This window comes from Sinocyclocheilus anshuiensis, unplaced genomic scaffold (assembly GCF_001515605.1).
Source record: "Sinocyclocheilus anshuiensis isolate Anshui unplaced genomic scaffold, SAMN03320099.WGS_v1.1 scaffold1425, whole genome shotgun sequence".
Lineage (NCBI taxonomy): Eukaryota > Metazoa > Chordata > Actinopteri > Cypriniformes > Cyprinidae > Sinocyclocheilus > Sinocyclocheilus anshuiensis.
This window is the reverse complement of record NW_015551044.1, coordinates 1084755-1099103: the sequence shown is the minus strand read 5'-3', so window position 1 is coordinate 1099103 and position 14349 is coordinate 1084755. Positions and strand designations below refer to the sequence as shown.

At 34.9% G+C, this 14349-nt stretch overlaps 1 protein-coding gene across 1 annotated transcript in view; it reads right to left on the bottom strand.

Annotated features, from left to right (window-relative positions):
- LOC107661626 (protein Shroom3-like) overlaps positions 1-14349 on the bottom strand; it is a 57923-nt gene that overhangs the window by 34610 nt on the left and 8964 nt on the right. The window contains exon 2 of the mRNA XM_016451290.1: positions 11097-11251. Coding sequence (XP_016306776.1) covers positions 11097-11251 — 155 coding nt within the window. The remainder of the gene's footprint in view (positions 1-11096; positions 11252-14349) is intronic.

Sequence of the window (14349 nt, the reverse complement as noted above, 5' to 3'; positions counted from 1 at the left end):
TATAAAAGTGAATATTTTTTTGTAGTCTATTCAACAAAAACTCAACACAGACAAGCCTTTCATTTGCATATGGAAACGAGGAGATTATATGCAATTCTATGCAAAACAAAACAACAATCTGTAAGTAACCAATCTCAGACACTATGATCTCAATCGCAGTCAATAAATATTCAGCCAAACGCACCTGCAAACTGCACTCTAGTCCAGCAAATTGACAGGTAGTTGACATACAACATGCAAACGTCAAAATTTTACATTAAATTTATAAGGTAAAATTTATATTTTAGAAGCTGTTGTAACTGGTCATTAGTTATTTTAAATTTTTTTTAATTACCTTTTATCATTTGCAATTTACTTAAATAGTCATGAGGTGTGACTAATAATGAATTGGCAACTGCACAGATATTCCATGTAATCTCACAATTAATAAGGTCATAAAACTGCATGCACAGTAATTAGAACGGAATTAGAAAAATGTTTTTAAATAGTTTAAACTGAGTCACTGCTGTGACTTGCCAAGTGCTCATTTATATAATGATAAAAAAAAATCTGGTGCACTTTATTCCAAACAAAGGCACATTGTTCACTAAACAGCAGTAAGATTATATAAACACAGAACAGTACATGACAACCGGTTTAAATACAAGTATGTGGATGGGATCACTGTACCTGTGCTGATGGAGTGTCAACGTGCCTGTTCTTCTGAATGCAAAAGTCTCGGACTGAACTAAAGAAACCTGCAGTCAAGCGTCCAGAGCTACAAGAAATAAATTCCAACTTCAGTCATTCGGTTTTAAAAGAGCAACATACTGCAGACCGACTCCACACTGACAGGAGCAGAACAACATCTCTCTCTCTTGCTCTCAAACACTGGTGACACATCAGAGGCAAATTACTGCCGTCCTCTCAGCCAATCAGAAGAGCCGCAGGGCTGAATGAAAGCCACATCGATGATGTCACCGAGCAGGTTTCTCTCGTCCTGCCTTCAGGCTCTCTCTCTCTCTTTGTTTTTCTCTCCTCTTTCTTGTCCCTCACATTTCTTCATTCAGGCTCATGCTAATGGACATTTAAATATTTTTACCTGCTGTGACTCAGCCAGTTTCACAACTTCAAGCCTAATATCACACAATTTGATGACACTGAGTTTAAAAATATAAATAAAATCTTTGCAAGATAACACACGTGCAAGCACATAACACGTACAGATTTTTTCACAAAATAAAAATTAAGATTTTTAAGCCCGTTTCTACCACTGAATAAAAAAATAAAAGGCAATTGTGACTTTTTATCTCATGAATGCAGAATTGTGAGAGATAAAATTTAAATTCTGAGAAAAAAGGCACAATTGTGAGAGATAAACTCCAAATTCAATGAAAAAAATTCCGAATTTTGAGAACAGTGAGATATAAATTCCGAATTCTAACTTTTTCTTGCAATTCCAGGTTCGGATCTCACAATTCTAAGTTTAAATCTCTCAATTCTGACTCTTTAGTTTCTTCCAAAGAATAAAGAATAAAAAGGTAATTGCGAGTTAACATCTCACTATTCTGACTTTTCTTTTCTTCTCAGAATGGCTAGTTAACATCTCACAATTTTGAGATTATATCTCACAATTCTTTTTTTCTCAAAACTAGGAGGAAAAAAAATCGGAATGATACAAACTCAGAACTGCGAAGGAAAAAAAGTTGGAATTGTGAGAAGTCGCATTGCCTTTATTTTTTTATTTGGAAACTGGCTTCCATATGTTTTAACTTTAATGCCCTAATCAAACTAACAAAAGCAGTCAAATCTCAAAAGTTTAGGTTTTAATGACAAAATGAAGTATTCAAAATATATGTATTTAACTTAGAATCTACAAAAGAGTGAAAAAAGTGGAAATCAGGATTAGGCATAAAATAATTAGTCTTCCGAATCATTTATACAGTACATGTGGAACTCAGCTGAGAATTGAACAGTTAGTTGTAATCTAACATCAGGAGTCATGTCTTTGTGTCAGTTTTTGCTGATTAAGGGATAAAACAAGACTCCATCACCTTGCAAATGGTTGTCGGAAGCAAAAATGCTACAAAATGCATCATATTCCTTGCGAAAGTGTGACGTGCTCGAGCAAAACAGCCAGTATTTTTGGAATCGGCAGCCCAAAATGAGTATAAAGAGAAGTATTGGGTTTCATTCAGCAGGACGGTGTTGTATATAGGACTCTTGGATTGCTCTAACAGGTGGGATTAAGGGAAACCCGTCCTATTCCACACCTGTTTTGAATTCTGAGCCCTGCATCTGTGTGTGAGCCGCCCGTCACCATAGAAACATACAAACTTTGACCACCACAAAGCATTCGGTCCAGACGACGGGGGAGGAATCGGCTACAGATTGTGTTTGTGTTTGTGTGTGGAGGAGGGTGTTCACATCACAGAGGGGAGTGAGATGTAATGAACAGCATCTGGGCTAAAATTAAAGACTGAGAAGTTTGCATTGGATGCCACAGTAATGTGACTCTGACAGTATGTCCCAACTACATTTTCCAGTGTCATGTATTTGTTTGCACTCCTCGAAATCAAAATGCTGTGTGAAGCAACAGCTAATAAGAACATATCTGATACATGCACTGTAAAAAAAAAATCAAATAAAAAAATCAAAATTAAATCAAGATTTTTTTTGTTTTGCAGCAAACATGTCTAAACATCCTTGCTGAATTGACTGCTTTAATTTTCTTAACCTTTACATTTATACATTTACAAATAAACCTTTATTCATCCTTTAAAATAAAATAATACATAAAAGTAAGCATTTAATTAATTTTTATTCTTAAATCAAGAATCCAAAAACTATTTGCTAAAATACTATGACAAATAAAATCAAGATATATTCATTAAAAAAAGTTTTTTTTTAAAATCTTTATTATGTTTAGACATTTTTATTGGCAAGCCAGACAAAATGAAAATGAATTTATGCAGTGTATAGCATAAAAAGAAAAAATACAGAAATCGGTAAATAAATAAATGAATAAATGAATAAATAAGTGAATGAATTAATTAATTACATATGGTATGTATGAATGAAAAACAAATGAAGAAATAAACGAATAAGCTCATAAAAAAATACAAAGGAAATAATACATAAATCATTAAATAAGTGAATAAACCAATGAATAAATTAATAAGGTAATACATGAATAAATAAATAATAAAAATGATGGTATGTTTAAATAAATGACTGAATACATACATAAAAATTACATAAATTAATAAGCTAATAAATGAATGAATGAATGCATAAATTAATTAATGAATGGATTAATAAACAATAAAATAAATGTAAATAATGCAATAAATGTAAAGTTTGCCATTTTTTGATGAGAGTCATTGAAATCAAACTGCACAGTTTATACAGTAAACTGTATAAAAGTCATAACTATGTATTTATGCAGAGAAAGACCGAAAAATTGTCTCGACTCACTAACTCTACTTCACATAGTTCTGCTTTAGCTTCATGTAGTTATCACACAACAAGCAACCCATAAACAAACAAACAGCCAAAGCTTTGTGAAAAGCAATTAAGACTCTTTCTGTTTCTCAGTGTTTCCAACAACCTCATCAACAGGACAAATGAAAGGACACACAGCAAACACTGTTTGTTTAATGCACAAGCCAATCTCTCTCTCTGTCTCATTTGTATATTGGTCTGGCAAAGTGCACCGAAACGCGTTATGCAACCAGCAGTATAACCGCCATCATAATACTGATCCATTTCCCTGTGTGGATATAAACAAACCAAAGGTGTCTGCTAGTATCTAATGCCCCAGCCAGCCCATAATAAAACAGGTCCAGGTCCACATCATGTGCATGTGATCAGGTTCAGGTGTGTGCAAAGGTTTAGATGTCCAGATACACGTGTGTGTGGTCAGGCAGAGCCTCACCTACTACATCATGTCTTATTAAACCACAACACGCCCTTTACACACACACACACACACACACACACACACACACACACACACACACACACAAATGTTTAATTAAACACTGCTTGGAGATAATTAAATCCTAATTCACTCCTTCATGATCAATGTCACACACACACACACACCTGAAGGCTTTGGTTGTGTTTCACATCTCTGGACCAGTCGGGTAGCATTTTTTCATACGGTTACAGTGTTTGCAATAGCCAACCAACTATTGATTTTCAATTAGAGAGGATTAGCAGCAAGTTTATCTAGATATGTTGCTAACACATTACTTAATTAATTAATAATGCCTTGTAATACACTTTGTAATGCATTGCATGATATCATGAATAAGTTAAAATTATTCACAATATCATGCAGTGCATTAAAACACATGACAAACAACCAATTTCAGATGTAACTGAAAATGCATTTGAATTTTGGTTGCAATTCTGAAAAGACAATGCATTACAGCGTACATTATGAATACTTAAATAATGCATTATACATACAGGCTTCAAGTAAAGTTTGACCAGTATTTCTTTGATTTTTAACTTGGAATAAATTTAAAGATGCAACAACTTGGAAAGGATTTTAGCATTCTGGCAGCGTGCTAATATAGTAACTACTTGACTGTCAGCTTTCTCAGATCCTATCGGAGAAGAATCTGTGCCTCTAATTTCATCTCTCTGAAAACAACAACTCTACAGCCATCAAAACAACACATTTCCCACAATGTAATGCACTGGACCTGCCTTCCATTTCTGATTTTTAACATCACTATCTGACCAGATTTCCAGGAGTTAAAGCATTTAAGACATGTAATAAAAATTAAATAAAAATTCATATACATATATACTATACAGCATATCTCAAAAGCTTGATTGCCTGTATTGTAAAAAGCACTAAACAAATACATTGGACTTGATCTTGAACTTGAATTGATATGACAGCAAACTAGCATTTATTGTTGCATACTGCATTATCTTTCACATACTATTTTAAAATTTAGTAGGCAGAATATACGGTGCACTATGCAGTAAATTAAGATGGTATCCATTCCGGATATATCTTGTGTTTCTCATGCCTGTAATTAGTCTTCCAGTGAGATGAGAGAGAAGAAAGCAGAGAGAGAGAGAGAGAAGTGGGCAGGTGTTAGGCAGAGGCTCGGCACATAAGCATCATTTAACAAGACAATGTTAAATATTTACAGCGTTCCTGAGTTTCACGTTGGGACAGGCTATCTATTTTAGCAGTAAGAAAGGTTTATTTCTCTCTCTCTCACCCTCATAAAACAGGCTATGAAGGAGAAAACTTAAAGAGAAAGGTCTGGAAGAGACTGAACCAGAAACTGAAGAGACTGAAATAAGCTGTTCACGTCATGTCAGAATTAATGAAATAAGTTTCTATAGCCTCGTTCAGACTGTCAGCCTAAATCCGATTTTTTGTGCAAATCCGATTGAAATCCGATCATATTAAAATAGTCTGAACAGCAACGAACTACATGAAATCAGATGTTTGCAAATCCGTTTCGAGCTACTTTCATATGTGGTTTGGAATCCTATTCAAATCACATTCCTGGAAATCCGTTTCAGTCTGACCGGTCAGATCGGATTTAGCCTAGCTTTTTCACGCCACGTAAAACGTCAGACGTTTTTGTAGAAAACATAATGAAACGTCTTTGCAGAAACAAGCTGGTGTTGTCAAGCGGAAAAAGACAATATACTGCTAGTATACGCACCTCTTTGAGTTTTGAAACCAGCGGAGATGGCAGCACGGAATAAAGCCGCACATTCCAGCTTCCTGCGTTTCTGCCGCTGCCTCATAAGACGAAATCCATAATAATAATCCAGCGCGACGGCAACATGTTGTCATGTCATAAGACAACATCTGTATTGCTAACTGTATTGCTGTTATTGTTGTTTTTAGCATTGGCATAACAACGCAACGGTATTGCCATAGAAACCAACGCACATTCCGTAAAACGAAAGACCGCTTATGGACACACAAATCGGATATGAACAGTTGCGATGCACTGTGTGGACAGTCAGTTATTCAAATCAGATTCCATCCAGATATGCACAAAATCGGATTTGGGCTGACAGTCTGAACAAGGCTTATGATATCCACAGTAATGGTACATCTCTTACTTCATCTCTTTATTTGTCTTTCTATTTCTGGTTCCATCGTCCCAAAGTTATTTTAATTTTTTTTTAATGGGATTTTGTTTAAATGCTTGAAATAAGATCTAAGGTGAACACAAGCTCAAGAGATTATCACGTTTTCTTCTACGACACAAAATACATCAGATACATCACCTCACTCGTAATTTCTTACGTTTTTAACGTGTTTTGAAATCTAATTGTCTAAGTAGGACTACCAAGGATGTCTGAGACATTAAACATCATCACACCGAACAGAAAAACTCATCTCCGCTTTTATGAACTTGCTGTTTTTATATTCACACTCTTGCAAACTATTCTTATTATTTTTAATCTATTCTTAACTATTTAAATAAGGATTGAAAAATATATGTCAAAAATAAAGGAAGTTAATATGATCACAAAATGTGTAAGAATCATAAACTTTTGCTGGTCACAGAGCTTATTTTCCGCAATAATTCAAAAGGAAAAATGCAATTCGCTTTTTTTTTTTTGAGGGAACTAACCTGGCAATAGAATTATTCTGGCAATTCCAATTGATGCCACTAGGGGTGCATAAACTACATGCTTCACCTTAATGAAAGAGCAACATCTGTGCAATAACATCCTTTAGGACAGGACTACACCAAAAAAAAAACAAATATTTGCATGCAAAACCCCAACACAAGCACATTAGTCACGATTGGTTATTTCTGCCACTGTTGTGAATCATTCATGTTTTACATACCTGTCTGATTCAGCAAACGCCTCTGAATCCTTCATCTAATCTGGACTAAGACCTGATCTCTCCAAGCATTCGCGTGAGCTTGAATCAGCACTCTTAAAAGTTGTTAATCAGCTGTAAGAGGCTTTGGGATCGTTTCCGCTGGACGTGACTAAAGATCTCCACATTTTTTTGGACTCAGTAGAGTCTGGGCGGTTCATGAAGTGCACATAACTTTAACATTGGCGGGAACTGATGTTCTCCGACAGCTTCCTCCTTTGACACACAGTCCCAAGTCCTCTCTCTTGTATAACGCTTCCCGAATGGCGAGGCGATGATGTCAAAGGCCACATGGCGACCGTTGCCGGGTCCGCCAGAGCTGTTGCTCAGACTAAAGACGGGCTTGTTAGATAAGTCTTTGAGACTTGACTCTGACAGGCAAGAGAGATTACACAAGGCTCAACAGTTTCGAGAAAAGAAACTGAAGGAAACCTGGAGTCACCAAGAGTGTGTGTAGCTTTCTTTTGTTTTTTTTCCTCCTTCCCACCAATGATTGACCTCTGGACTTGTATGTAAATCAACATCCTCCTTCACCAGACAGTGTTTCACCGCTGAGCTTTTATGACAGCACTCTTGTATTCTGTATACACTATTGTTCCAAAGTTTTTTTTTTAAGATATTAGTTCTATTCAGCAAGGATGCATTAAACTGGTCGAAAGAAATTGCAAAAAAAGATGTCTATTTCCAATAAATGCTGTTCTTTGAGCTTTCTATTCATCGAATTATCCTGAAAATAAAAAATGTATCATGGTTTCCAGAAAAATATTAAGGAACACAGCTGTTTTCAACATCAGAAATGTTTCCTGAGCAGCAAATCAGCCTATTAGAATGATTTCTGAAGGATCATGTGATAGTGAAGACTGGAGTAATGATGCTGAAAATTCAGCTTTGCATCACAGGAATAAATTACATTTTAAAATATATTACAATAGAAAACAGTTCTTTGAAATGTTCTTTCACAATATTACTGTTTTTACTGTATTTCTGATCAAATAAATGCAGCCTTGAATCCATCAACTAGTTTTTACTCGGAAGCAGCCATAAAACCGTCCAAACCTGTATGACTTTCTTTCTTCTGCTAAACACAAAAGATGATATTTTCAAGAACATTGGAAACCAAACAATGTTTAACCCACTGACTTTCATTGTATGGACAAAGAACGCTGAGACATTCTTCAAAATATCTTAAATATCTTCTTTCATCCTCCACAGAAGGAATAAAATCATACAGGTTTGAAACCACATAAGGGTGTGTAAATAATGAGAAATTTGACATTTTTCGTCTGAAGCCTGGAATGACCCGGAAAACAATGCTGTTTCCCGCCATGCTGAACAACACAGCCAATCAGATTGTAGCTTCATTTTGAGTTTGCTCTCAATATGTCCTCCCAACATCTTGTTTCCTTCTTTCCCTCTCTGTACCTGGGAATGGCAATTCCTCTCTTTTCGCATTTCTCCGTGTTCTTTCACCTCTGATCTGGAGTCAGTCTGGGTGAACGTGACACCAACACCATCCTCACACAACCAGGTGTGACACAATGCCTCCCATTATTAGAGCATTATCCAGGCTCACTGTGTAAATTGCAGTGTCTGATGTCATTGTCGCCCCATGCCAAAGACTCACACTCACTCTCGAAATAAGGAGAATACTTTGGAAACATAGCGTATTTATTTATTTATTTATTTTAAGAATTAAAGGAATGTAAATTATTCATTAAATAAATAAATGAAAATTAGCCTGAATGGCTAAATCTGGCACATTTACATAATAGACTTGAGTGCTTATATTAATTAATGTGCATTGTCCCATTTTAAAATTAAAATAAAGAATAAATAAATCAATATTTCTTTATTCAGTTATTTACATGCCCGTAGTTTTTAAAATAAAACGCAACTGCAAATTTCTCATATTTTTCTAGATTTCTCTACTATGCAGATGCAATTATTTTAAGAAAAGAATGTAAATAAATGAATAAATAAAAATAACTGAATAAATAAATATTTACATGCTGTTAATTCTTAAAATAATTGTAACTGCAAATTTTTCATTTTCTAGATTTTTTTACAACGCAGCTGCATTTATTGTTTTTTAAGAATAATTTAAAGAATTTTAAGCATAAATTAAAAGTATACTGTATTGTAAATAAATGAATAAATAAATATTTATTTATATGCTGTTAATTCTTAAAATAATTGCAACTGCATAGTACAGAAATCTAGAAAATATGAGTTGCATTTTATTTTAAGAACTAACAGCATGTAAATAAACGAATTAATAAAAAAATAACATAATAAAATATTTATTTTCAATTAATTGAACAACTGATTTACAATTAATCCAAAAATTTAAAACACAAAAATTAAGACATTTTCTGAAGAAAATAAGAGGTGCTCAGTAGTGAAATAGAGGACGGGAGTTTGTTCAAATGTACATTTAACAGTAATATTGATGCACGTCTCAGCAAATACAAATAAATAAAGTTCTGTTTTAAATTTTTTGATTTTCTAGACTTTATAGACCAATGAACTTTTCCACAACATTCTAATTTATTGAGATGCACCTGTAGACTAAATCAGTTGACAGTCTTCAACATTGTTCCCAACATATAACATAAATATCAAAATGTAACAAGTTAACCCTTATATATATACTTTTTCAAAACACAGACAAGTAAAGAATCACTTCTAGCCCTGGAAAGCTTTCACAATCATATGTGAATCATCCAGCTGAAGAGTTCTTCAGAACTGCAGCTCGGAACTAATACAGATCATTGTGTACCAGCACTGAAACCACAACACATGCGATGCTGTAAACCACTCGGCATTGCTCACTCCTGTGAGAACACAGGCGTCTTTGTGTCGTCAGTGATGCCAGTGCTCTGTAACCTATATCTGAGTGTGATTCTCTCAGGAGACTAACTCTGCTCAGCCCCGCCCCCTAGAGGCCTTGGCGTACACATCCACCTGTCACCATGGCAACACTCCACACCTGCCAGTTTCACCTGCAACTCAGGCCCGTATCATGTGTCCAGCATCGCTCACGTGTGCTCTCAAAACAAAACTCACGCTTTTAACGGGTTAACAGGCCAGGGATCTAATGGCAGCACACAGTAAGATAGCATCAGTCCCGTATGTGTGTCTTTATCAGAAGGAAACCGTTTTCTATTTTTAGTGGTGTTAAACACGTCCACACTGCTGCAGTCATGTTGATAATGGCAGTGCCAGGCTAGTTTGTGCAGGACCAGCACAGTAAAGCATGACCACATGCAAACTAAACAAACCAAGCAAAAAGGACTGATTGATAAAGCTGAGATAAAGTGAGAATTACCTAGATCTAACAGACCTATGTTTGCATTTCTTATCCTAAATCACATCGTCATGATCATGACTAAGCATCAGCACCAAAAAACGCTACTAAAAGAATTATATATAGTGTACAGACATATATACACTACCAGTCAAAAGTTTGGAATAATTAAGATTTTTAATGTTTTTGAAAGAGTCTCTTCTGCTCAACAAGGCTGCATTTATTTGACCAAAAATGCAGTAAAATTTAAATTAAAGTTTTCTATTTAAATATATTATGAAGTGTAATTAATACCTGTGATGCAAAGCTGAATTTTCAGCATCATTACTCAAGTCTTCAGTGTCACATGATCCTTCAGAAATCATTCTAATATGCTGATTTGCTGCTCAGCTCAAGAAACATTTCTGATTATCATCAATGCTGAAAACAGTTGTGGAGCTTCACATTTTTGTGGAAACAACTGGTATATTTTTCAGATTCTTTGAAAAATCTTACTGATTGAACATTGTAGAGGTGTTTCTATTGCAACAGAAATGTAATTAAAGTTCTATAAATAGTTGCAAAACACCTAGCAATGCCATAAACCCCTGGAAAATGCACAGAAATGTTTTTTTTTTTAAAAAGCACTGTGTACAACTGTACTGCAATCACCCACTTCATCGTAGCATTGTTGCACAGGATTTTGCATTGGTAAATACACAAAATAATGTTCTTTTTAGCAACATCATATGACCCCTTTAAACTGTAATAATATTTCACAATTTTTTCAGTATCTTTGATTAAAAAAAAATGCAGCCTTGGTGAGCAGAAGAGTCTTCTTTCAAAAATCTTACAGACCCCAAAATGAACAGTAGTGTATAAAAAAAACAAATAACAGCCCCAGAGCATTATGGGATTGAAGTGAACTGCTTTTGGTCTTACCTTCGCACAGTGAGCCGCAGCGTTTTGTACGATCCTTTAACAAGAGATATGGCCTCCTGCCTCCATCCGCTCAACTCCACCTCATTAATGACGACCACCTCGTCTCCGGCCTGCAGGGGGTGCTGCAACTGAGATGCCTTCCCGCCCTCCTCTACCTGCGGGACATTAAGAAAACACACACAAACAGACCGTGAGCGCTCTGTGCGGTAACAGATAGAGGCTACGAGGGCTCCACGAACTAAATTACAACCACATGGACGCTCAGAGCCCCCAGTAAAACCCGCCCAGAATTCAAAGAATGTTTTCTTTGGACCTTTACGCCTACACATTCACAGAGTCTCTAGACACTAATATTTTGGTCACACAATCTCTTGTCCGGGTCGGACGGAGGATGGAGTCCCACGTTACAGAAAGCTCAGCAGCATCCAGACAACATAATGTGATTGTGCACCTGAGAGGACTCCATTCACTCTTTTACAGCTCCTAAACAATACACAGAGCACAGGGCATTATTCACGCGCAGGAAATGTAATGTTTAGATACTGCAAACACAAAGAAACCTCTGTAAATCCCTAGTAGTGTCTCACTGTGGACAAAAAAAGACAGAATTGGTTCGATAAGATCTGTTAATGCACTCTTTTCTTGAACTCTTGAAAGCAGGTACTGGGTGTTTCAGGAGTAATTGTTATGACGACGGATCTCCAATATGCTAAAGAAAAGTCCTGTGGTGTGACGGTAAAATATTCCCCCTGGAAACCAATGTGTTTATGTATATGTGACAATAACAGTTCAGAGGCATTTGTGTGATCTTGTGATTTACGTCAAAGAAGTTTAAATATAGTTTCTAGAAATAGCACACTTTGCAATTTCTTTGTAACTATATTTAGATAAATTTAATGCCATTTTTACCTTAGCTTAAGTGTCTCAATGGAAAATTTATTAGAGAATGTGTTCAACAAATCAAAACATCTTTTGATGGATCTGGTACAACAAATGGTTCATTGTTTTCATTAATTGAAATAAAGATGAAAAACAACTAAATGAATATATTAGATGAAAAACCTAAACTTAAAAAAAGTTAAACAAAAATTAGAAATATTGCCCTGACAACTAACTGAAATAAAATAAGTTGAAGTACTAAAATTAAAGCTTAAATTAAAAAAATTAAATTAAAAATATTTTTTTTAAAAACGAACAAAAAAAATGTATTTATACTAAAAATAAGCAAAAAAAAAAAACTAAAAAAAAAAACTAACATAACAAAAAAAAGACAAACAAAGACAAAAGCACAAAACAAAACAAACTACATTAAAGATGAAAAGTAAAGTTTAAAAATGAATAAAATGACAAAAGCAAAAAACAAAATTACTAAAGTTGAAACTAAAATTAAGTTAAAAATAAGAAAAACTGATGAAATGACAGAAGCACAAAACAAAATTACTAAAAAATTTAAATAAAAACTAAAATGAAAACTGAAAATGTAAAAACAAATAATATTAACAAAATATGAATAAATGCTATTAGTATATAAATGATAAATGTGTTCCAGGACCAAAAAGGATGTAGAAATTCTCATACCATCTTTGTTCGCACTAGTTGGAAACAAAATACATAAGTTGTCAAAACAATTAGTTTGGATCAAGCAAACCACAAACTGTGAGTCATTAGCTTTGCTTTAGTTCTGAGAATAAAATATATTAATAATAATAATTGAAATGTTAACTTGAAAACTACTGAAATAAAATAAAACGTACTAAAATTACTAAAACTAAATTGAAAACAATTTAAAGCTATATGGAAATAAACTTATAAAATTGACAAAAGCACATAGCAAAAATACTAAAACTAAAATAAAATAATTATTAATAAATATTATAATTACTAAAAATTATTATATTTAATAATTATATTTATAATAATTACTAAAACTAAAAATAAGTTTAAAAATAAGTTTAAAATGATTTTGAGTTGAAGTACTAAAATTGCTCAAATTAAAATAAAGCTAAATTGAAATATTAAAAAATGAAAATAAAAATAATAAAAGCATGTAACAAAATTGGTCAAATATTAAAATTAAAAATCTAAAAATAAAAGCTAATTCAAAATAATATGGTACATAAATTAAAGTAACACTGAACTTTTGGGACTGACCATGCAAACTTAGCCTAGACACATATATTTCACATACATTACAGCTTCCCAAACAACCATAAGCCGTTGTAATTGGCTTTGGATAAAAAGTGCCTGCTAAATGATTAACAACCAATAAAACATAACATACAGGTGGACACCCAAGTGATTTCTACCAAAGAATAAGATTCGACCTCTGGTTTATTGTTAGCATTCCTTAACAGCAGACCAATCAGTGCCAAACAAAATAAGTCCTTCAGGAAGCCCTTTCAAGATAACACACAGAACAAACTAGCATTTCATTCTCCTTCTAAAGAGGCGCATTTGGAAATGGTCCCCAATTGTCTGTCGTTTCCTGTTAAAACCTGTCTTTCGTCTGGCTCTTTCCTGACGACACTCGCTCTCAAAAGCCCGCCATGAGCCGCTTCCTCGCTGCATTCAAATCACGCCATATTCAGAATAATCGTACGAGCAAGCATGTCTTCCCTTTCACCGGTTATTGAGCGTAAAGCCGGGTGTCTCAAAGAAAAGAAGGGTAGCGGAGATTTACTTAACACTCGGCCTCAGGGCCATCAATAGGAGTGTTTAATTGTGGATGTGCTGCCAAGCCAGTGACAACGAATCCATTAATATGTAACCGAACAAAGCGTCTAATTCTCTTAACCTTATTTTAACCCCCGACTTCCTGGGGTTCAGGTCGCTCTTAGCTCGTCTTCTATTGCCGCCACACTGTAAACAACACAGCGCATTCTGAAACGGACGAATAAAAGAGCAGCTCCACGGAAGAGGCTGAATCAGTATTCAGGACTACATAAAGTATGGTTGGAATTGCTATGTAGGGCTTTTTTTGAGCATCTCTCTTCTTTTGTTGTTTTCCAGGCTCTTGCGAATTCCGCCGCTGACATTCCGCTCTCTCTGTTGGGTCTTTGCCAGAGGCCTGGGCTTTATCCTGCCCTGTATTTGCCTGCTCTCAAGGAGAAGATGAAGGGGTACGGAGTACGGACAGTGTGGGGGGTCAGAGAGAGAAGAGATGTTTGGAATAAGATAAAACCGCTGCATATTATTCCGAGTGGCATGTTATCCATGCTGTTTTTTTGCAGTATGCAGTAAATATCAGGGTTTG